This window comes from Selaginella moellendorffii, unplaced genomic scaffold (assembly GCF_000143415.4).
Source record: "Selaginella moellendorffii unplaced genomic scaffold, v1.0 SELMOscaffold_59, whole genome shotgun sequence".
Taxonomy (NCBI): Eukaryota; Viridiplantae; Streptophyta; class Lycopodiopsida; order Selaginellales; family Selaginellaceae; genus Selaginella; species Selaginella moellendorffii.
In genome coordinates, this window is record NW_003314320.1 from 992,213 (window position 1) to 1,016,200 (window position 23,988).

The 23,988-nt window shown below is 45.9% G+C and overlaps 4 protein-coding genes across 4 annotated transcripts; 1 reads left to right on the forward strand and 3 right to left on the reverse strand.

The window, feature by feature from the left end:
• Positions 1-2,418: 2,418 nt before the first annotated feature.
• LOC9644174 (anthocyanidin 3-O-glucosyltransferase 7) lies at positions 2,419-4,073 on the reverse strand. The gene is made up of 2 exons (XM_002983753.2): positions 3,472-4,073; positions 2,419-3,413 (listed from the first exon to the last, which is right to left on the reverse strand). The coding sequence occupies exons 1-2, from the start codon at positions 3,989-3,991 to the stop codon at positions 2,491-2,493; spliced, it is 1,443 nt and encodes a 480-aa protein (XP_002983799.2). The 5' UTR covers positions 3,992-4,073; the 3' UTR covers positions 2,419-2,490.
• A 171-nt stretch (positions 4,074-4,244) lies between these two features.
• On the reverse strand, positions 4,245-7,681 carry LOC9644175 (probable LRR receptor-like serine/threonine-protein kinase At2g16250). Its single transcript, XM_002983754.2, has 5 exons — positions 7,559-7,681; positions 5,314-7,465; positions 5,128-5,259; positions 5,032-5,051; positions 4,245-4,950 (listed from the first exon to the last, which is right to left on the reverse strand). The coding sequence occupies exons 2-5, from the start codon at positions 7,233-7,235 to the stop codon at positions 4,343-4,345; spliced, it is 2,682 nt and encodes an 893-aa protein (XP_002983800.2). The 5' UTR covers positions 7,236-7,465; positions 7,559-7,681; the 3' UTR covers positions 4,245-4,342.
• A 695-nt stretch (positions 7,682-8,376) lies between these two features.
• LOC9644176 (dolichyl-diphosphooligosaccharide--protein glycosyltransferase subunit STT3A) lies at positions 8,377-12,083 on the forward strand. Its single transcript, XM_024688767.1, has 23 exons — positions 8,377-8,610; positions 8,655-8,717; positions 8,782-8,837; positions 8,898-8,969; positions 9,044-9,149; positions 9,204-9,254; positions 9,318-9,413; positions 9,468-9,527; positions 9,577-9,690; positions 9,746-9,832; positions 9,881-9,984; positions 10,038-10,133; positions 10,194-10,314; positions 10,369-10,449; positions 10,502-10,612; positions 10,668-10,877; positions 10,933-11,079; positions 11,131-11,317; positions 11,366-11,463; positions 11,516-11,595; positions 11,652-11,739; positions 11,811-11,896; positions 11,949-12,083. The coding sequence occupies exons 1-23, from the start codon at positions 8,431-8,433 to the stop codon at positions 11,974-11,976; spliced, it is 2,322 nt and encodes a 773-aa protein (XP_024544535.1). The 5' UTR covers positions 8,377-8,430; the 3' UTR covers positions 11,977-12,083.
• A 2,940-nt stretch (positions 12,084-15,023) lies between these two features.
• LOC9643859 lies at positions 15,024-15,659 on the reverse strand. Its single transcript, XM_002983755.1, has one exon. It carries the CDS (start codon positions 15,657-15,659, stop codon positions 15,024-15,026), a length of 636 nt encoding a protein of 211 aa, XP_002983801.1.
• Positions 15,660-23,988: the final 8,329 nt, after the last annotated feature.

Sequence of the window (23,988 nt, forward strand, 5' to 3'; positions counted from 1 at the left end):
TTTTCCTTTCCAATTTGCCAGCTTACCTCGTCTATCCAACCAACACTGCCTTGGTTTGTGCTAAGTTCCCTTACCAAGGTTCTCGCCTATTGTACCAGCTCCTACTTGGTCCTACTTGGTTTTAGCTACTCACTACACGAGCACCGGAGTGTTAGCCATCCATCTACGGATTCCCAAATCTCTCCCAATCCCCCTCCCCGGGTTAGACTGGACTTAAGGTTTGGCTACACTCCCTGCAGGCACAAGTAGCCAAGCACACCAAGCCTCCAGGTTCCTAACACCCTTTGGTATAACAAGACTTGATTATAGGACCCTCTAAATCCCAAGCCTTGGGTGTAGCACTTGCTTCGGGACGTCAGGGCGAAACACCGTGGCCTAACGGCCCGGTATGGGTACCTCTACCCCCCCACTTCCATCCCGAAGGAAGGCCCAAGCCCCTAGGAAGGGTGAGGACAAATGAGCCACATGGTACTCAAGTGGGGCACCACTCCACATGAGCCAGGAGCACCACAATCGGTTTTTCTTTCGGGAGTGGGAGCTGCTCTTAAGCACTTCCTTGGATGGCCCCTCCGGCACCAATCAAGTCCATACTCACTCCCACCCAAGGCCCCTCGGTCCCAGTCTCAACCTCAAGTCGGTTTGGAAACCCCACTGGAGAGTCCCTTTAAAACTGGTTCCTGGACCTCACTATCCCTACTATACTTTTGGAACCCCCTGCAGCGCCCCCCCCCCCCCCCCCCCCCTGGGAGACGCACGCTTTGGGCTTTCACCCCTTGACCCGTATTAGTATTTGGACTTAGTCTCTGGCTCGATCTCGGACTCGATTTCGGATTCGACTTTGGATTCGGTCTCGGACTCGATCTCGGACTCGATCTCAGACCCGATCTCGGACCCGACCTCGGACTCGACCTCGGACTTGGTCTCGGACCCGATTTCGGATCTCAGACTCCGTCTTGAACTCAGTCTCGAACTCGGTCCCCGAGTCGGCCTCGGACTCAATTCCGGACTCTATCTCGAACTCGGTCTCCGAGTCGGTCTTGGACTCGATCTTCGACTTGGTCCCATATGATGAAATCTTTGTCATTTTGGTCATGCTTTCGGGGTTCCTTTAGCCTACGATACCTCGGCGAATTGGTTCCTTACAGCACGCAAGCGGGAGCTAGACTATGCCTCAGGTTGGTCGGCCATGCCCAACCTACCCACTATCCCTACAGCACCCCCCCCCCCCCTTGAGGAACACACGCTTTGGGCTTTCACCCCAAGCCTCCCTTAGTATTAGGAGTTAGTCTTTGGGACAAGCTTGAAACTTATTAAATATGGAATGTCCTTAGATTGTGAATTTGGACACGGGATAAATACCATCGTGTTCAAGCTGATCTCTACATTCCGTAGATATACCAAATGAGCAAATCTGGACACTTTCCATAAATAGCATTTGGGACCGAATTCAGACTAACACTAAGGGCATGATAGCAAGGGTGTTTGGCAAACACGGTAAGCTATCATCTAGCGATATTGAGGGACTAAACTCAATATTGCGGGGGTTCCCAATACTAGCAAGTGCAAGTCAACATCATGAGTTTATCATCACCGTGTCAAGTCTGCTTGACTAAATGACAACTTAGGATTTCCTTCCTTAGTGCCCTTCCGGTCTAAGTGCACATGTGATGACTAGTTTCTCAACTAGCTTAGGTAGAGACTAATAACAGGTCTAGTAATACCGACCTCCTGCCATCATGGCAGTAAGGTAAGAGTGTCCGTAAGGACTACTCAACAGGTAACTTTCGATACCCAAAGTCACATTCGCGATAATATGCTAAAAGAAAAAAAAAATTACAAATAAGGAAGAAATATTATGAATATAAAAAGGTGGTTTAAGTTGAAAAAAAAAAAAGTTGGGAAAGAGCAAAAGGTAAAGAGAAAAAATTAATTAATAGATTAAATGATTGACACTTACCATGCGAAATCTCCAATTCATCTCTAAAGTTATCTCTATAAAAATTAAACTCAGAATTTATTTGAGCTCGTAAACATTGTAAATGTTGTATGTTAATCACATAAAGTTAAGGATATAAAATAGTATAAATAGCTATTTATTACTTTTGAATGATATAGTTGCAAGGTTAATTTAATTATAAAAAAAGTTAAGTCTATAATATTGGTATTATATACAATAGCTTTTTATCCTATCATGATATAAAATAATAATCATTAGATAGTTGAATATTCTAAATATTTAAATATATTTTAAATATATTCATTACCATACTAGTCTCTTTACAGGTTTATTTAAATAAATAAAGAAAATTTAATAAGAATTTATTACTAAATAACCCAATCTAAAATCTTGATGAAAGAGTAGACTTCTACTCACCAATAACAAAATGATAAATTTGAAAACTTTAGTGATATATTTAGTATTTTAGAGTATAAATTATGGTAGTATAATTACAATATTACGTCTTATTACAAAAAAAAGTATAAAATCTACTAAGTGCTTTTGACACGCTGATGTAAATCACACACCAAAGAGTCAAGATTATTCCGTGAAGATCCTTTGTTCTTCATGGCAGCTCTTACCACTTCTTTGACGCGCCTGGCATTCTTCCAAATCTCGCTAGTTTTTGGGTCGGCTTCCATAAGAGCTTTGATCGAGTTCTTGAGATCATCCTTGCGCGCTAGCTCTAACCCAATTTCAATCCCTCGCACTCCAACTCCAATGCCCCATTCGTCGATCACAAACTTCGCCGTGAGAACTTGGTCGCCGGAAATGGGCCTAGTCACCATGGGCATTCCAAATGACATGGATTCTGTCACGGAATTCCAGCCGCAGTGGGTGAGAAATCCACCGACAGATCTGTGTCCCAGAATTTCCAGCTGGGGCGCCCAGGACACCACAAGCCCTTGATCTAGTTTGGACATTCTTTCCTGAAATCCGGGAGGAATCAACGACGAATCTCTAATCGCCCACACGAATTCCTGCCTCGATTCTTCCAGAGCCGACGCGAGCTCCTCGAATTGCCCATTGGCTACTGACATCGTTGTGCCAAATGCGATGTAGATCACACTGGAATCTGGCCTCGCGTCCAGCCACTGGATGATCTCGCTCTCCTTTTTGCATTCGGCTTCTCCTTGCGGGGCGCTGGTGCCCAATTTCTCAGAGAGGAGATGCAGTGGCCCGATGGGCTTGATGTTTACCCCGCTGCTGCGCAGAGAATCGATTGCTGACCCTTCAATCCCCTCGATCGAATTCACCAGCACTCTGTCAGCCCGGGGAATCATCTGGACCAATTCCTTGAAAGTGTGGAGAATTTTGTGGAGAGATTCGAATGGGAGGAACCCAAAAGTGGGATAATTTTCTGGCTGCAGCGATGGAAGCCCTGGAATCGAGAATTTCTCGTGGGATGGATTGCCTGGGAAATGAGGAACAGAGGTTTAGAAATTTGGCAGAGAGAATTTTGGTGCTGTTACCTGCGAATGGAAAGATGCCCTGCGCGATGAGGCGTGGCATATGGTAATACACGAGAAGCTCCGCCACAGTCGACGTCCACAGCGCAATCCACGGCACCTCCAGCTTGGTGGCGAGATCGCGAGCCCAGCCAACGTAAACATCCGAGATCACGCAAGAGATCGGGACGCCAGAGCTCTTTCCCACGTCCTCCACGATCGTCAGCACCGACCCGTCGTCATTGAGAGCCTGGAAACGATTGAAGTAGCGCAGGATCTCGTCCAATTTCGCGGCCTGATCGTCCTTGTGAACTGCCGGCAGGGCCTTGGATGGATCGAGCGGGAGGCACGACTTGATTCGCACGCCATTTTCCCACTTCTCGGCGCCAACGCTCTGTGAATTCTCGGGGGTCTTGAGGAGCGTGACGAGACACCCCGACGCTGCCAAGTGCTGGCAAAGATGGAGGAGTGGAGTGATATGCCCTGGCCATATGAATGGAATGGCAACTATATGCGGAACAATGGCAGCTCCTTGAGATCCCATTTTTTCTTCTCTCGTTTACTCTTTCTCTAAATGAAAACAATGGAGAATTCTTATAGAGCATCTAGATTTCGTGGAAGAACTCTTCAATAGTAGGCGACCAGGTGTTACTTGCTTAGATTTGAAAATTTCCAAAACTGGGAGCATTGCTATAACCATGCCACATGGCAATCCACGCGCCAACTTTTTTATAAGGTTTATACTTCTTTCATGGAAGAAGTACGATTTCTTTCGTGGAAGCTTGACAATAGAGTCGTGACTCTTGGAACTTTGCCATCTCTTTTCTGGAAGGTTGACGCTAAAATGTTGGAACTTTGCCAGCTTTGCCATCTAAGTTGACTATGTTATTTAGCCTCAGGAGTGATGTTGGTGATGTTGCTGGCCTTCCAGTGGCTCCGGGAAGATCTCGCTCGACCCAGGCCTCCGGTGGTGGTGACCATGGTCTTGGAAAGATCCCTGGGAATGGGAATGCTTCCGGATGCTCGACGCTCCTCCGTAATGATCGGGTTGCAAGCTCTCCTCCTTGAGAGTCGCCGGGATCACCGTCTCCGACGAGCTGTGCCTCCAGCTCCCAAACAGGGAGCCATTCCAGGAGCTATGCGAGGATCTCCTCAGCGAGGCTGTGAAGTTCTCCTCCCTCACCACTCGCTGTGGGTTCTCCAGAGCTTTGAGAACTTGGCGGATCGCTGGCCGCCTGGATGGCTTTGGATTGAGGCACATCTTGGCGACGATCGCCACTGCCCATACTTCCTCCAGGAGATCATCGTCGACGAGCAGCGACGAGTCCACGATCTTGCTCAAGTTCTCCTTTTCGTGCCGGTCGATGAGCGGGAGTATGGTTTCCACCCACGTATCAGCGCCGGGATCCATGGTTCCACTTATTCCGAGCTTTCCAGAGACGAGTTCGAGGAGGACTTTGCCAAAGCAGTAGACGTCGTAAGCACACGATGCCACTGGAGAATCTACACGAAAAAACAAACAAAGTTTGAGCAAGAAATTTGAGCAAGAAACTAGAACAAAGTTTGCAAAGTTTGTGTTTGTACCTGGATCTTGCTCGGAAGTCCTGGTTACAAGCGAAAAGACATCACTTTTTGTCAGCCAACTTACGAAAGAATGAAACCAAGCAAGAAGAAACTTACTGTGATCTGCTGCGAAGAAAACGCATGATAAGATTTGGATGAACTCCTCCATCTTGAATCCGAGCCTCGCTCAAGCTTCCAAGCCTCACTTCAAACTTGTCATCGAGAAGAATGCTGGTAGCCTTGATATCCCTGCGATCACCAGCAAGAACATTAGCAAGCAAAGCGAAAACTTCTCTCAAGTACCTGTGGACGAGCGCTGGCGAGCACTCGTGGTGGAGATAACTCAATCCCTCGGCAGCACCGATCGCGATCTTCAGCCGGGTGATCCAGTCGAGCGATTGCAAGATATCTTTCGGCGGACTCGGGACGATCTTCCGATGCAAAGCGCGCGCGAGATCTCCGTGTTGCATGTACTTGTACACCAAAAACTTCTCATTTTCCCGCTCCAGACAGTGGCCGAGAAGAGGCACCAGCCTCGTGTGCGATGCCTTGCTGAAAAACTCGAGCTCGGACAGCAAGAAATCCTTCTTGAGCGAAGTTACGTCCACCCTCTTGACCACGACGAGCAAGCCACCATCGAGGATACCGCGGTAGAGGTCGCCGGTGTGACCAGCCTTGATCAAGTTAACCGGGTTGAAGTCCTGGGTGGAACGCTGGAGCTGCGCGAAGCTAAACGCCTCACCGATGCATGCGAGGTTTACCGTGACGTTGGCTTGCTCTTGGTCGTGGTGGCGCATGGAGCCGCCGGTTTGCTGCGATCCCCGATCGTCTTTGGACGAGGAGCTCGATCTCCTCCGCCGCCGCCGGTCGCGGAGCTGGAACGCATGCACGATCGCCACCACCGCGATGATGAATCCAAAACTCCCGAGAATTCCACCCAGGATCGCTGCTACGTGCTGCTTCTTGCTTTTCTTGCTGCTGCCCGCAAGCCTTCCCCCCAGTGACGATCCCACGATCGGCGTGGCGGTGGGAAGCATTCCAACTTCGCCGGAGAGTTCCAACCCCCTGGACGTGTAGAAGCGCTGGCAATCTTTCTGGTAGCGCTGCCTGGCCACATTCTCGAAGCAATTCCCGGCCAGCGCGGTCGTGTACGTGATCTCGTCTGGAACAGTGCCGTTTAGATAATCGCTCGAGAGGTCCAAGAACGCCATCGACTTGAGCGCCGTCAACCCCTCCGGCAAGCTCCCATAGAACTCGTTGTGAGACAGAACCAGCGCCTCCATCCTGGCCAGAGACGAGAGCTCGCGAGGAAGGAACCCGGTCAGATTGTTGCGCGAGAGATCCATCTTCGTCAACCTCGCGAGCGATCCAATCCCGGCAGGGATCGTCCCGCCGAGAGAGTTCCGCGACAAGTCGAGAACTCGCAAGCTCGCCAGCTTTCCCAGCTCCGGCGGGAGCGAGCCATTGATCCTGTTGCTGGAGAGATCCAAAACCTCAATTCGCTCAAACCATGGCTGCGATCCATTAACGCCGCCACCATCGCCACTACCCAGCCGAGGAAGCCCGTCCAAGAGATTCCTCGATACGTCGAGAGTCACCAGCCTCCTCATCGCTTGGAACGATCCCGGGATCCCACCGCTCAGCCCGTTGGACGACAGATTGAGCGCCTCGAGAGCGACCAAGTTGCCGAGACTGTACGGAAGACCCCCGGTTAAGTTGTTCCCGGACAAGGAGAGGAACTTGAGCTGGCGGAGCTGCCCGAGAGAATCCGGAATGGAGCCCTGCAAGCCGGAGCAAGACGAGAGATCGAGCACCTGGAGCTGGGAGAGCTCGCCGATCCAGTACGGAAGTAGGCCCCGTGCATGGAAGCCCGACGCATTCAAGTAGCGGAGGAGTGGCAGGCTTCGAAGTGGATCCACCGAGAAGCTGGGCTGCGCCATGCCGGCCACTGTCCTCTTGAGCCCCGCAAGATGGATCCCCACGACCCGGCCTTGCTCATCGCATTGGATGCCACGCCACGCCGAGCATGGATCCTGTGCCGACTTTGGCCAGTAGAAGTTGCGGACCTGGAGCGAGTAGCGGAGATGGCGAAGAGCGAATGCGTCGCCCCTGGAGGAGATTTTGATATCGCCGCCGCCGCTGCTGCTCGAGTGGAGGGGCTCGATCGAAAGGAGCAGCGAGAGAGCGAGGAGGAGCTTCCCTCCTGGTGGTGCTCCCATGATCATCGGGAAGAGAGGAAGGGAGATTGGAGAGAATGGCGCTGGCTGGAATGGAAGCTTTGGTGTAGAAATCGTCTTAGAGCGCTGTGGTGGTGTTGCTTTTGTTTTTCCTGGCAGCGTTGCTTCTTCGTCTTCTCTCTTTCTCTGGAGGGAATGGAGCGACTGGGATCATCCATTGTCCGAATCAAAGTCGAGGCCTGGCGTGATCAACACCCGATTCCTGGGTGTTTTCGGTGCTGGAAAAAGAGAGAGACAAAGTTCCTGAGACCTACGGATTTGACACTCTAGAAGCTGTACGAGTAACAAAGCAAGAAACCACTTTCGCTTACCTCAAGTCGAGAGCGATTGGAGCAAGAACCCTAGGCAGCAGCGCCATCGCGAATCAGAACCAACGAGGGAGTGCTCTGATGGTACAATGACTACGCCTCAATGAATGAGGCGAGGAGCAAACAAGCCATGAAGAACAACAACAAAGAGGAAGGAGGAGAAGATCACGAAAAAGAAAAGTGTCACGAAATCAGGAAATAATATGGGATTGATTTGAACGTTTTTATACCGTTGGCACTTAAAATCTAGTGAGATGATTGCTTGGGTTGTGTGTGTGCGTGCCTTCTGGCAAAAACTGTACTCACCGCATTAAATTCCTGGAGAATTCCAGCAAGCAAACGCGCCCCAAGCCACCACCACCACCCTGGATCCAGAAAATCCCCCAAAAACAAAAGCTTTCTTTCGAGCTATGTCTTGATCCTGAACTGGACCGAAGGTGACCCAAGGGTAATTCTCTTGTTTGCTTGCTTGCTTGCGAGTTCTTTGGATTTTCAAGTTATGGATGGAGGGAAAACTCTTTGCTTGCTTGCTCGATCGATCGGTTGTCCTTGCGTGAGAATTAAATTCGTGGAGCAAGGTTGCAGCGCAGCAGGGGCAGTCCGTGAGAGGCGCGAGAGACCACGTTAAAAATCCCGTGCAACAAAGTTATAAGTTTGTAGACACTTCCTCTGGCGCACGATGGCGACTCCCATGTGAGCACCTCTTTATTACACCACCCTCCTTCTTTTAGGGTTCTTCCCAGGAGCCCTAATTTCGGCCACCCGGGATCGAACCCGGGTCGATGTCACGCAAATTTGGTTTACCACCTAACAGTGTTAAGCTCGTACGAATGTACGGAGGGCTTTTGCCCTAGCTGCCGAGCTCCAAGAGCTCGATGGAAGATCGATCTGCTGCCGACGCCGCCGTGATGGAGCGCGGCAAGAAGATCGGCAGCACTGGCGTCGGCGGCGGCGCGCTCGTCAGTGGCAGCGGCAAACGCGCATTCGGCACTGTTCTTGCGGCGCTCATCCTGTGCCTCATCGGGATCATGGCATTCTCGATCCGCCTCTTCTCGGTGAGTGGGATGGATATTTCGCGGAGAATGAGCTCGCATTGTAGGTTATCAAGTACGAGAGTGTCATCCACGAATTCGATCCGTATTTTAACTATCGGGTCACGAAGGTCTGTGATCTTAGAGTTTGAAGGCTTAAAATCTAGAACTTTTTCTTGCGTTTCTGTCTTTTAGTACCTTACAAAGGCTGGAATCTACGAGTTTTGGAACTGGTTTGACGATCGGACTTGGTAAAACTTCGTTCTTTCGTTTAAGTTGTGTGTGTGTGTGATAAATGGAAATTCATACAGGTATCCACTTGGCCGTGTCATAGGCGGCACAGTGTACCCCGGGCTCACGATAACAGCGGGAACAATGTGGTGGTATGTATTTTTGTTTTTGCGTTCCTAAACTTTGGCTTGTTTGTTTTCTCTCTGACGCTTGATGTAATTTGCAGGATCTTAAACGCATTCAACATCCCTCTGTCTGTTGAGACAGTCTGTGTGTTCACGGCTCCCATTTTCTCATCGTTTGCGGCATGGGCGACATACTTGCTAACTAGCGTACATGAAATTTATTTTGTCACTGCCTGGTCTGATATGCTCTTGAACTTGCAGGAAGTCAAAGGACGAGGTGCTGGCCTAACAGCTGCTGCACTTCTCGCAATGGTAAGGAACAGGAATTTGTCTTGTCTTGTTTTCTTATTCTATTTCACGCTGTAATTATTCCAGGTCCCGTCCTACATCTCTCGGTCTGTAGCGGGAAGTTATGACAATGAAGCGGTTGCTATCTTTGCTTTGATATTCACATTTTACCTTTACGTTAAGGTGAGCTCTCTTGCTACCGGTTTCTCGAGTGTTTCTCATTTGTACTCTGTCCAGACGCTGAATACAGGATCTCTTTTCTATGCAACGCTCAATGCCCTTGCCTATTTCTACATGGTACTCTTTTGTATGTTTATAAATCTGATTCAGCTTTGCTCTCGTTCAGGTTTGTTCCTGGGGAGGTTATACGTTTATCATCAATTTGATTCCGATGCATGTCCTCCTATGTATTGTGACTGGGAGATACTCATCACGGTTGTATATAGCATATGCACCTTTGGCAAGTATACTTTTTGAGTTTTGCTTCAGAGCATAACAGTGTAAAGCTTCTTCAGGTTATACTCGGAACACTTCTGGCCGCCTTGGTTCCTGTTGTTGGCTTCAACGCTGTTATGACGTCTGAGCATTTTGCGTCCTTCTTGGTACATACTTTTGCCGAACTTGACGCATGACATTGTCGTTACTATCAGGTTTTTGTAATTATCCACGTAGCAGCTCTTGCACACTACATTAAACGAGTACTAAGCCCCAAACAATATAGCACAGCGGTGTCATTTGTTATCACTTTTGGCATGTATGAGCGTGCCATTTGAGTTTCTACTTTTATTCAATGGTTTTGGTTTTCAGGGCGGGAGCTGCTGCTTTAATAGCAATACTGGCCGCAATGGTAGCTGCGAGTCCCACGAAAGGCTGGAGTGGGAGAAGCTTGAGTCTACTTGATCCGTAAGCTTTTACGTTGTTTCCTAAAGGTCGGTGGTAATGTTTTTTCTTTTTCTGACGCAGGACTTATGCGAGCAAGTACATTCCTATAATAGCCAGTGTCAGTGAACATCAGCCGCCGACATGGCCATCCTACTTTATGGATATCAATGTGCTCGCTTTTCTCGTTCCAGCTGGTATTATCGTAAGTTCGTTTACATGTTGTGAAAATTTGTTTTTCTGAAGTTGTGATTAATAGGCATGTTTTCTTCCTCTTTCCGACTCGAGCTCGTTCGTCGTGCTGTACCTGGTGACTTCAGTCTACTTTTCTGGTGTCATGGTTAGTAAAATATTCCAATCTTCCGGAATATCTAACGACTGTGTGTGTAAAGGTGCGGCTGATGCTTGTGCTGGCTCCAGCAGCTTGTGTTCTATCAGGAATTGCCTTGTCGGAGGCATTCGCCGTCCTCACTAGATCGATCAAATATCAAGACTTATCGGAGGCAAGTTTACTGTTTTCGTTTCCGTGTTCTAAAGTCCATCGAATTTTTATTGTAGAGCGCTGCAGTAGACAGCACTGCAACACTGAACAGCACGAATGAAAACGAAGCTAGCGTTAAGGAAGTGAAGGACAAGGCGCCGAAGAGAGGCAAAAAGAAAACTGTGGAGAAAGAAGTGGAGAAAAAGCGAAAGAGGCTTCTTGGCTTGCCCATGGAAGCATCTGCCGTGGGCATTCTTCTTCTCATTATAATGGGGAGTTTCTATGTGGTATGTCTACTTTTCTTGTTTGTCATGTATATGGTTTTAACACTGGCAAGTATAGGTGCATTGTGTTTGGGCTGCAGCAGAAGCATACTCTGCGCCGTCAATAGTTCTGACATCACAGACTCCTGACGGTGGTTTACACGTTTTTGACGACTTCCGTGAAGCATATGCCTGGCTCAACCACAATACGGGCGAGGATGACAAGGTCTGTTTGTGGCACATGTATTCCCTGCTAAAGATTCATTAAGCACTGAAGGTGGCGTCGTGGTGGGATTATGGCTATCAAACGACAGCAATGGCAAACAGGACTGTCATTGTAGACAACAACACATGGAACAATACGCACATAGCCACCGTGGGAACAGCAATGTCTTCACCGGAGCGACAAGCTTGGGAGATTTTCCAGTCACTGGATGTCAAATACGTCTTCGTGATTTTCGGAGGTGCTTGATTTTCCTGCTTGATTCATTGATAGCTGATGGTTTGAACAGGTCTGGTGGGATATCCAAGCGATGATATCAACAAGTTTTTGTGGATGGTGCGGATAGGGGGAGGGGTTTTCCCGCATATTAGGGAGCCTGACTATCTCGTAAGCATCCTCTCTCGTTGATTTTTAACTCTATCGAGTTCTCGATTTGCAGAGAGATGGTCATTACCGCATTGACTCTCAGGCAACGCCAACGATGCTAAACTGTCTCATGTATAAGCTCTCGTACTACCGGTATGGATTCCTTCAGTTTTAGATACCGTGTTTCTCTGACGGAGATGACAATACAGATTTGCGGAGGCGGATGGTAAAGGATACGATAGAGTAAGAAGAACCGAGATTGGGAAGAAGTACTTCAAGCTGAACTACTTCGAGGAGGTAGAAAACTTTCGTGAAGCTGTGATCTTCTCCCGCATTGATTTCACATGATTTCACAATCATTATTTCAGGTGTTCACGACGCAACACTGGATGGTGCGCATCTACAAGCTCAAACCTCCTCGGAACCTGGTGTCTGCTGTCAAGTCCAAGAAAAGGTTCTTATGATTTCTCTTTGCTGTTCCCATCGTGTGAATTTCTCTCTTGCAGGACGCAAAAGAAGAAGACAACACGCTGAAATAAGTAGAGGAGCGAATTTTTGCAGGCAAAGACTTTGGAAACTAAATCTAAACTTGAATCAGCTAATTTATCCATACTCCACTCTCCCATGATGGTGATTTGGAACTTCTTTGCATAATAAGCTCTGATAATCATGTCTCAAGCAATAGTGTTAGCTAATTTTCAATAGATTCTCAAACTCTCTTTCTCAATCCCCCTTTCTGGGATAGATTAGACTTAAGATTCAGTTTCTTGTTTGAAATAATGTACTTTATAATAATTAAGTTGCTCTTCATATTTGAAGGGCTTAGGTTTTTTCGATTATTCCATGCCATGGAAGACATGGAAATGGAGCTTTAGGTGATCAATGAGCACGAGTGGCACAATTTGGGCTCTGAAGAGATATTCTTTTGTGACTGCTGATGACGTAGCGGTCAGAACACCATTGGGTGATTTGATTTGATAACGAAGATAAAACGAGACAACAAAGGTGTCTTTGATGTTTATTGACTGAGGGACTCACGGTGGAAGAATGTTACTAACAGGCATTTACCTTTGAGTTTCCCGAAGGGAACAGTCATCTATCTCAAGTTTGTGAAAAGTGCTAGTTCTGACCTTCCTTGATTTGGCTGTTTCGTCTTATGACTTTCATTGTTATCAGTCATATATTATTATTGCCTTTTTTAACTCTCGATTTACTAACAATCATGTTCCTGCTGCAGTCCCCCTTGCGACATCACATAAGGTTGCAGCTTGCAGGTAAGCACTCTGCATGTCTGGTAGTGGGTGCAAAAATCTTTCGCAATGAGAAAATTTCTTGCTTACAGTCCCTTCCAACCCAACCCGCTTTTGCAGTTTGAGTCTGGTAGCCCTTGATCAAAGCTGACATCCTTCAACATTCTTTCACTGCATTCTGAGTGATTCGTTTCTGATACTGTTTCCTTTTACACACTTTAGTCAGCGCGTTTCCAAATCTGGGCTCAGTAACTGAGGGCTTAGTCGCAAGAAAGGGGCGTTACACGCTGAAGAACTCAGCAATAGAGAAGTTGTTACAACTCGTTCAGCAGAGAGGTGCCGTCCTGATACAGGCTCCGCCTCATAGCGGAAAGACGTCTTTCCTGCAGTTGGCATTGGAGAGCACAAGACTCGCCAAACTGGGAAGCTGTTTATTTTATCAATCTTGCTACCGTCAGTGACACAATAAGCTTCGGGGATATTCTCAAGACCTATGGTGAGTGTAGCGTCTGCACTTTGACTTGAACTAATTCTTAGTGCTACAGGTGTTAAGGTGATGGATCTCCTTGACCCAGGTGGTCCGAAAAGGCTTCTTATAGTTGACGAAGCCCTTGTTGTTTGAAACAAATGGCTTATTAAGGGCACTTGAACATAATTCTTTCGTCAGGATGGGGATTTAGAACACATCCGGATTCTAGTAAGCTGGGATAGTTCAAACAGTGAGGTAAACTTATCTCCTCATGAATTTTATGCTTATAAATTGTTTTTCAGGTGATCATGGTCTTTCTTTGCAATTCAGTGATGAGGAGGCAGTAGACCTATGGTTAGTATGGATGCGGTACTACAGATTCCAGACCTTGGTGATGAATTACAAGATTGGATTATCTGGTTATAAGCAGCCAGGAATAATGGCGGAAATTTTGGATTGGATTGCGGACACTATTGCGACAAAAAGGCCGAGCAAGCTAAGTGAGTACTTCATCCACAAGCCGCAGACGATCAATCTCACTATCATATTTGCCAATTGTCGGAGCATACAATCGTAAGCTGTGCCGTGTCTTGAAGTTTGCAATACTTTGACAGGTTATACAGGCTATACCACAAACTTGATAGTCCCTCTGGTGTTTACAATCATCCCTTAATAACGTATGCTTACTTGAGAATCTCCAGGTATGCATTCACTTGGTAGATCTTTATGTGTTGGACATGTCCTTGGAGTTGTAGGTGTCGCATGATTTGCTTTCACAAGAGATGAAACACGCTGTGGATGGCTGCTTCTGCATGGCCAGCTTATGAAGAATCATTGGGGAAATTGCTGGTTGCCTTCTAGAGTGCACGAACGTTTTTTCACCAGGCGCATCTTCAAGGGTATACTGCCAAGCGCTATGGGAATCAAGCTGTTCCTTGTCAAAGTTTTGGAGTGCTCCTCGTCGAAGGCGTTACGAAACAGCTTTTCACGGGGTCGAGCAGATGAGGCGTACGAGCGCCATCTGAAAAATGAGTTCTACAGGTGTGTGACTTGGATCTCTTTCTTTTGTGACAGCAACTTGTTGCAGGTCAGTATCCTTCTTGCTTGAGCCCGGCATCTGGCCATGTCCCGATGTGGGACCTTGTTCCGGTCTCAAAGGCTTCGCTGATTACTATTTGGCACAGTTTGGCTAGTACTTTGAACTGATGAGGAAGGGTACACAGATCACAAGACGTTCGCATCTTGAGAGGTAATTAGATGCATTTTCTTTTTTGTTTTACTAATACACTTTATGTTCCAGATTCAGTCAGAACGGCCAGTATTGCCCCTGTTTTCTGCTGGACCTCTCAAGGCTTATGTCGTGATTGATATTTCGAATGAGTTTGAATTTTTGGATAACAAGCCGATGATCATGAAGATGGAACCCATCTGGAAGCACTACACTTTCTCGGTGTTCTGGATCGATCGTCTTTCTTAGTCCGCTTGGTGTTCTTGGAGGTGGGGTCGACTTTTTTTTTATTTGAGAGATTGCACAATCTTTGAGGGTGGAGCTTGGTGTTCCGATCACGCATCTTGTGCCAAGCGCGCGCGAACCTCGCTCGGCTCCTCCAGTCTCATGGATAGACAGTCGCTGTTTTTCGGGATTCTCAGCAATTCGGCTCAAGAATTTCCCGCGTTGTGGATTGGACTTTTACAATTGGAACTTAGTGAAGGTCAAGTACTTAGAGAAGATATGCGGTCTCGGATCTTTTGAGCAAGGATATGATCAACGCTGAGATGGTTTGTCCGGTTTTTTCTTCGTTTTCGATTCCAATGCACGAGCTCTAAGGAGCTTATCCATCTCATTCCATCCTGCCTTCCTCCTACGAAAGTTCTAAGATTTCTCTTGCCAGATTCGCTCTCGCCTCTCGCTCAAACCCGGCGTGGAAGAAATCCGTCCAGAAGAGGCGCTCTCGCTCCAGAAATCGCTTGAGCACGCCGGCTCTCTTCTCGCGATACACGCTCTCGGGAACCCACGAGTACTCGCTCCGGATGCCCTCCTTGTACGCGTCGTATTCCTCCTTCCCGCGTCCCAGGATGGACAGATCGATGTCCACCACCAGCCTCTCCGCCTGATCGCCAGCTCCAGTGTGGTCCACCGTCGCCAGGATCATCCTCTCAATCCTCTCCCGCGCGCTCGCCTCCATCCCTCGCGACAAGTCCACGAACAGCGCCGCGCTCTCGGCCTCGTTGCTGCTCGATTTGGGGTCGTAGATCGCGTCGTGGAACCAGAGTGCCACGGCAACCTCGTCGAGCTGAGCACCCGTGAGTGCTGCTAAATCGGAGCTGCCGTCCTGGCGGAAATCGGCCAGCCGAGCCAAGCAATCGTGTATGTGATTCAAGCCGTGATACTTTCGAGCCGGATCCGAGTAGAGTTTCTCGAGAGTCCCATGCACGCTGCGAGCCTGCTGCTCATCCTGCCCGCTTACCCTCGTCCAAAGCGCACAGAAGTCCGCCATAGCCGGAGCCCTAGAACCCTTTTTGCGCCTTTATATTAACTAGCAAGGAATCCAGCTCCGCTGGAATAGATAGGACATCTAGGTGACATGAATCCTAAAGAATTAGTTGTTTGTTTTCATCATCCAGTAGTGATGATGTATATTTTTCAAATTGTTTGTCTGAAATTCATAATGTCATTTTAGTGTAGAGATTGATAATTATACCTTGGAGATCATCAATATCCACAAATACTTTTTATGACAATGGAACATTGTCTTTGTATATACCCTTTCTTTTATTGGTAACAAAAGTAATATAAGCAGATGGTTTCTCAAATCCCATATTGTTGCAATTATTATCACTATATAGGAAGTTATTACAGAAATTTAAAATTATAGAAAGGATTCTAATCAAAATCTTTTATGTATAACTTGCAAGATGGCAGGGTCAGTAAGGAATCTCTAGTATTCTTTCATGGTCTAAATGTTTCTTTCTTCAGATCCTCAAGGAACTTCAAGCGGAAGGTGTTCCGGATTATTTGACTCCTCATAAAGTAAGTTCCTGAATGTTCTTTCCTTGCTGCTCTACAGTTACCTAGCATGCTAGGTGAAAGTCTGCAAGAATTCACCAGCAACCATCCAGCCTTGAGCATGCTGCTACCAACTCTAAAGCCATATACAGCTGGCCAGCTTCTATCTTTGTATGATCACTGGGTCATGGTGCAAGGATTTATCTGGGGAATCAACTATAGATACATTTAATATATACAAATTCATACATATACTTCTTTGATCAATGAGGTGTGAACTTGGCAATGTAAACTTGGTTAAACCTTGGTTAAGGAGATTGCCATTTCCTTGGCTCACAATCCATCTTGACCATTCTTTTTCTTTTGGGTTTACTTGCATGTATGGAATTTATTAGCTCAATTTTCAACTTTTGAAGAAATTCTTCTTGATCTCGTAGGATCCCTTTATAAGGTCAACATTAGCCTCCCTAGCAATTATCCATTAAAGCCTCTCAAGATAATGTGGAAAGGAGGAAGAATTCAAAGATCTTATCTCTCATTGGAAAATGTAGGTGGTGTTTAAAACGTGAATTTATTGCTGCAACATTCATCCTAGTGGACAGATCTTCTTGAAAACTCTCAAGGAGAATTAAAGTCCAGCTCTTACCATTTCCAAACTTTTGTTTCAATTTGTGCATTGCTGGGTGAGCCAGATCCTTGTGATTTTTCTCTTTGTTTTTCTTGAACTTATTTCCTTGTAGTTGATCCTTTGGTGGGAAGTATAACCTGTGAATATTTGTCCAAAATGTTAGTAGCATCTGACCATGTTGTGATTGACCGGGGGCCAAATCTTCTTGGACATGTGAGAAACAAATCGAACTTTGTGGACAGCTCCATGGCCTTGTAGTCATGTAGCAAGCTCTTGGGCTTCTCATGCTGTATAAGCTGCAAGGCAAGGTCCATCTTTGCATTCATCACCAGCTTCTCCACTTCAGGGACTCAGTTGTAAGCAGCAATGGTGATCTTCAATTCTTCTCCAGACAGTCTTTTTGAGTAGTTGATCTGATTGTGCCACCTTCATCAAGAACATCAACTTAAACTCAAGAAAGTTCCTTAGAGAAGACAAAAAAAAAAAAAAAACCTTAGCACTCAAGCTCTAGGCAAGAGCTCTCAATGACACGTTGCAAGCTTTGCTATGGCAGTTATGACAAAAAATAGCAGCCGGGACTGGACCGGGATGGCAGAAGTTTTATGCCTGGATGTTTGTGAAGATTAGACACAACATAAACAGTGAGAAACTTCGATTACCATAAGAAGAGGTTTTTGTAGAGAACCAACTCTAGAGTTTCAAAGAGCTCTGTTACACCATCCTTGAAACAAGTACCACCACCCCCATGGTCTCCAACCACTCAGCATAGTTGCAAAGGAAGCTCAGTCTAGTAAATGTAATAGAAGTTTAACACTCAAACATTGTAAAATCCATCTTACTTTACTGTCACTTGTTTGAGGTTGACTGGTAATGGGCTTCTGCAATGTTTTTACTTCTTTTGGGATAACAACTTCAAATAGATAAGAAACGCTTACCTTCAAAAGAGCAATGAATTGAGGAGATTTCTTGAAGAAAGTGTGCACAAACTGAGAACACGTTTGTTGGACCTAATTTAAGACATGAGTCAGCTTATGAGTAAACTAATCTTGCTTACCTCGATTGAAAATGCCTTATCCGGAAACATGGCATTGATTCTGAAGAAGACCATAGGTAAAAGAGTGCAGAGTAGTGCTAAACATACAAAGAGCAGCGGATTAAATGCAAAGGTTTGGAACTTACAATCGCTCATATCTTGCAATGCAACGTCGAAATAGACTTGCAAAAGCTGCGGGATAAATTTTAGAGCATGTACCCCATTGCTACTTCCAATGTAGCCTTCATTCCAGGATACAACCAATGATGTTCCTGCAAGATGGACCTTTGTAACCTTAAAAGCGATATAGTCACTTCTTGTTAATGCTAAGCCTTCATTTTCATCTTTCAAGAGGTCTGAAAACAGATCATCTGCTTCGTAATATAAGCTTCTTCCAGAGCCTTCTTTGCTAGAATTGTTGCCCCCACCAATGAAAGTTCCCGTGTAAGTCAATGCTCGAAGTGCCTAAAAAAAGATGCCTCGAGATAAAAAAATCACAAACGTTAATGAGCATATCACCTCAAGTGCTGGGTTATTTAGAATGTTCCCCATGTTTCCGTGCAAAGATCCAGTGCATTGTTCTAGACTCTGACCAAAACTGCATAAAAGCTTCACATGCTTCAACATCAGAAATCGAGTCATAGCTCGGAAATACTCACTTGGCAGATACAGAAGAGCCAAGAACAGCTGCAAAATTGACAACTGCAAAACTCATAAACTTAGCCATCATCTTCTTGAAGCCAATTGTCATGTATGCTTGACGGTGGCAGTGCTTGGCTTTTGTTTGAATTATCAGAGAGCTTCAAGAAACTTAATCTCCAATGTGTATGACTGTAATACATTCCAAGCAAGGTTGTCAGTAATCTAGAGAAGAAGAAAAGAGAATACAGATGTTTGCCGGGGAGCTAAAAGCATCAAAAATAGAAAACTCACCTCTTCAGTCACTGCCACTTGGCTCACTATTCTCAACACTGAGAACTTGCCAGTGGATAGATGGACTCGCTGAGGTTAAGCCTATGCAAGTCAACCAACGTAGCTTGGCCAGTGACTCTAGAATGGGATCCAGCTTGTTGTCACTGAGCCATTGCACATGAAAATGCATTCAGTTTGGCTACAAACAATATGTGAAAGCTTTTTACCTCAAACTTAAGAGTGCCATACCATTGTTTGGCATGAAGAACTGGAAGAAATCAGCTTGACTGAGGAAGACAATGTTCAGTCTGCAGCAAACTTGACAAGATGGTGTAGAGTGAGCTGCTTCCGTTAGAGGTAGTGCTGAGCTTGGTCCTTGAGGACTGCATGAACTCTAACGCAGCAATCGTCCAAGGGACTATTGTCTTGCATTTGCACAAAAGGCAGGCACGGGACAAAAACATGTAATTTCCATGGCAGCTTTAGTTTTAAATATAAATTTCACTACCTTTGTTGTCAACTTCCATGTCACAAGAACCATTTCTTAGGGTCTCATTTACCATGTCTAAAAGGAAATGTTACAAGTAGGAAACTTTTTATTATTAATTTTTGTTTGGATACCTCTTACCCTTTTTGCTTTGCTCTTTTGTAATCTCTTCTAGTCCCACTTCTTCTCTGCTTTTATAATCTACAGGAATCATTTTACACACCTTTGTAAAGCATTTCAAATTTATAATAGGCATCTGGGCTGTAAATCTCACCTGAAACTTCTTTCCGAGGGATTCTCAATGATGTAAATGCAACCTGCGTGTTTCCTGGCTCTCACCATTTTCCAAAGAGGAAGTCATTTCGTTCTGAAACCATGTAACTATAAAGATAACCCTAACCAACTTTTATCTTGCAATACTTTACTTTGTCACAAATATCTTAAATCATTTTCCTTTGTTACATTGGGCAATAAGATATTATTCAGCAAGCCAGGTTGTGCTGCAGCACGGATTGCATGTGTTCTTTAGCCGTGATGTACCTGCAAAGCTCAAGAGCTCACTCATTATTAAAAAGTTATGAAGTCATGCTCTGTCCAAGTTCTCTCACCTTTAAATAACGGTTGAGCGGCATTGTGAACTATGATTAGATCATTCTATGGGCTTTTGTTTGTTTGTGAAGCATTCATCTGTATGCAAACTCGGGATGCAAGCACCTGAAAAGATTGGATTTTCAATTAGTTTCAGATGATGGAAAGCCAAGTTTACATTGCCGAGTTCACACCCCATTATTGAAGGAGTTGATTCCCCAGATAAATCCTTGCACCATGACCCAGTGCTCATACAATGCTAGAAGCTGGTCAACTGTACATGGCTTTAGAGTTGGTAGCAACATGCTCAAGACTGGACGATTGCTGGTGAATTCTTACAGACTTTCACCTAACATGCTAGATAACCGTAGAGCAGCAAGGAAAGAACATTCAAGAAGCCTTTCAAGATCCTACTCTTTATTTTGTAGGAAATTCAGCACTTGGCTCTCCGAATTTGCAGCATGCCAGGACTGCATTGCAATGTGTTGGGATTTCTCCTATCCAAGATGTGTGCAAGTATGCACAGATTTTGAGGAGATTTAGAAGGTAGTAGGTAGACAATGCTTGATTCTTATTATAATGAGGCTTATAACATTAACTTTGCTAAACAATAGACTATGGCCGGTTTAGTAAAGGGATGATAAAACGTGTATGGTTGTAAAACTCAGTTCTCATGAGATTCTTACAACTTGCTTCTGAAAGTCTTCATGTTTTGCCTTTGTGCTTCGCAAATCTTCCTCAGCTTGCTTGAGCTGTACATATATCTTCTCGACACATACCTGGTTTACTAGGGTGAGAACAACATAAGGGTCACCAATCATGAAGTCCCTCACTGTAAGGTTTATGGCTTTTATTAGACGCACTCGAATCAATCCAACAAATCCTTGCAGACCTTGCAGTTAAAATTTTTACCTCTAGAATTGAAGCATTAAACAAACCAGAGCAGAAGAATCTTCTTGCCTTGAAATAATGTCAATTCTCGACAAGAGGAAGCCAAACGCATAGATGGTTTTACGAATTCTTGTCTTTCATACTTGCTTCTGAGAAAACATTGATTGTTGAAAAATAAATATAGAAAACAGTTTCGCATCTCTTGAACCTTACAAATTCTAATTGCTCTTGATTGGATGATTCCGGCATGGGTCTTTTGCCAGGATTTCGGAACAAAGGCCTCGTATGCAGCATTTGCAGCTGCATTGCCACCAATAAACAGCATAAGCTCAACCCCTTCGTCTGTCCAGTTGTTGGAATTTATGGACATAAACTGTTGAAAAAGGACATAAAATTGGGAAGAGAGATTATTTACATTTACCTTTGATACAGAAGCTCCCATGCTTCAATGAACAGCATAGCATTTGTCACAAATTATAACTCCATGTTTTTAGAGCTGGAGAAACAACAGAAGATGCAGCAAGATGGAAATGAAAATGACTTATGCCCATTGGGGACCCTACAAGCTGCAATCCGCACAGAATTGGTTGTCTGGTTGCAAGATAAATGTCTGAAATTTAGTCGTGCTTCTCTCCATTTGCTAAGGTATCAAAGATCCACTCCTGAAAAACAAAGATCGGTGGACAGACCTTCTAGCAAAAAAAAGAAGAATAAAAGAAAAAGCATTGCATGGAAAACTTTACCTTTAACCAAAGGAAATTCCGAGTCGATGAGCTTAACCTTTACTCCAATCCTGCCAATATGCTCTGAGACACATAGATACACTGCAAAAAAAGAGCATTCTCAACTCAGAGGGAAAAGAAAGAACTAGGACCAACCTACCAAGACGTTAAACCATCACCAAAGCCTACCAATTCGAGGATAACAATCCTGGTGATAATAGAGAATGCATACTGCAACCAAAAAAAAGATGATGACGTTCCACTTGGAATTTATGGACATAAACTGTTGAAAAAGGACATAAACTTGGGAAGAGAGTTTATTTTCATTTACCTTTGATACAGAAGCTCCCAGCATTTGTCACAAATTATAACTCCATGTTTGTAGAGCTGGAGAAACAATAGAAGATGCAGCAAGATGGAAATGAAAATGACTTACGCCCATTGGGGACCCTACAAGCTGCAATCCGCACAGAACTGGTTGTCTAGTTCCAAGACAGTAAAGGAAAGATTCATGAGCACAAGGTATATAATGTAAGGACCAATGCAATCATGCAGCGAACCTCATGGTGTGCAGCCACGGTGATAAGCTCTCCTGGAAAAATGCATTGAGGTTTACCCTATAAAAAAACCCTCAACTGTTTTTTTTGCCACGTGTTTTTAATCTCCACCATTAAGCTTGAAAAGAATCTTGATTGAATATGTCACCCTTGCTCTTTTAAATATAGAAGGATGATTTTTGTATTTTCCACAAGTAACCAGAAGTCAAATTTGGAAGTGAAAAGTACACTTCCAGCTCTCCTATCTATCTATCATTAAACGAGATACGTCCTCTCCAATTCTTGAGGCGCACCACCTCCTCTCCTCTTTGGCCAGTTACGGTGACACTTGCTATGCGCTCGCTGGGACGAAAGTTGACGGACATAAAAACGACCGAGTCACTAACAGGAACCACAGTATGCTGTTGTTCATTAGGCCTGTCCATGCAGAAGTTGATGATGAAAACCTGTGCTGAATGCTGATCATGGTAAAGAAGCGCCCTCGTCACGTGCTCCGTTATCTGTCTCATGGTACCGTTCGCAACAAGCTCCACTGCAAACTTGGAGTTGGGACCGTCGCAAAATAGAGAGTCACAAGCAACTCAGACCACCTCTGATCTGGCACAATCTCCTCCTTGACTTCAGGTAGAATTGTCACTGGAATGCAAGGATAAGCACGTTTCAGGATGGCCTTCATCCTGCACAGGAAGAGGAACTGTTGCGCGTATTTGGACGGACCTGCTCCTCTAGCTCTTAAGCTCTCGGGCCTACACATAACTTCTCCGTCCAGAGTCTTGATAGCCTGAAGAAGGAGCCACACGCGGTCCAGTCGAGTAGCACAAGGAGGTGCATCCACGTCGTCGCAGAAGACGGTGCATCTACGGAGCATAGCAGTCCGAAGAAGAGGCGTTGAAATGCCTACATAATACCTTCCTGCCTCAGTTTCCTCATCATCAGCTGTAATCACAGATGCTGCGAGCACCCCGTGTGCAATAAAATCGCGTAGTTGCACCAGCGTCTCGGGTCCGCAATATAGACCAGGAGTTTCCAGGTACCGGGTCAGCAGCTTACATGCCTCGGCATCTTGCTCCTGTTTCCGAATGAAAGCAAGAATCCTGTTGTACGTAGCCTGTCCGAATATGTAAGTTCCCAAACGATACGACTCTGCTCGCCGGAGCCAGCGTCTGAACGTCCAGAGCTCCTCCTGAACAAGGTAAGCCAGGCAAGTGCCTGTAAGCCCCTTGTGACCACCAGTCCACTGTATTATCGACACTGCAATGCTCTCCACCTCGATGGCCACACTTGGACGATCCGCTGCTGCTTGGTGTAACAGTTCCCTCACATGTTCCAGAGTGAACCTTGAGGATGCCAAGACATGGTCGTGCGGAAAGGGAGTCAGCCGACTTGGAGTAGAACTTGGCATATGCGTGTCTGTCCTTACTGCATCTGGAACACGCTTGTTGTATCGTGCTTCAAGAAGATCCTTTACAGTCTCCACCCCAACAAGCAGAAAGCCATGCAAGTTGTACGCATCCTTGTCGCTCTTGATGCTTCTGATGGTGGCAAAGAACTCGTCCACGATGTCCGACGATATGTCCAGCAGAGAATCTGCCTCGTCGAGGACGACAGTCACCAGCGTCGGCAGCTTGCTCCTTGTGAAGAGCGACTTGAAGACGAGAGATGTACATGGCACCTGCTGCTTGGGGAAGAGAGCAGGACACTTCAAGGTGAGGCTGTCGCAGATATAGCCCCAAAAGTCATGGCTGCTCCAACTCATCCTCGCACCCTCCAGTCCATCTAGGTAGACCACAGTCGCTTTGGACGTTAACATGAGCTCCCTCCGAGCTGCCAGCACCATTGTCGACTTTCCACTCTGTCGAGGGCCACACAACGCGCAGTTCTTGCCCTGCGCCAGGTCGGATACCAGGTCGTCCACGTCCGGGGTGATATAGTAATGCGACTCGGGATCGACTGCATGCCCAGCTACAAACCGTCTCTTTGGAAGTGACTCGGTCCTAACCCG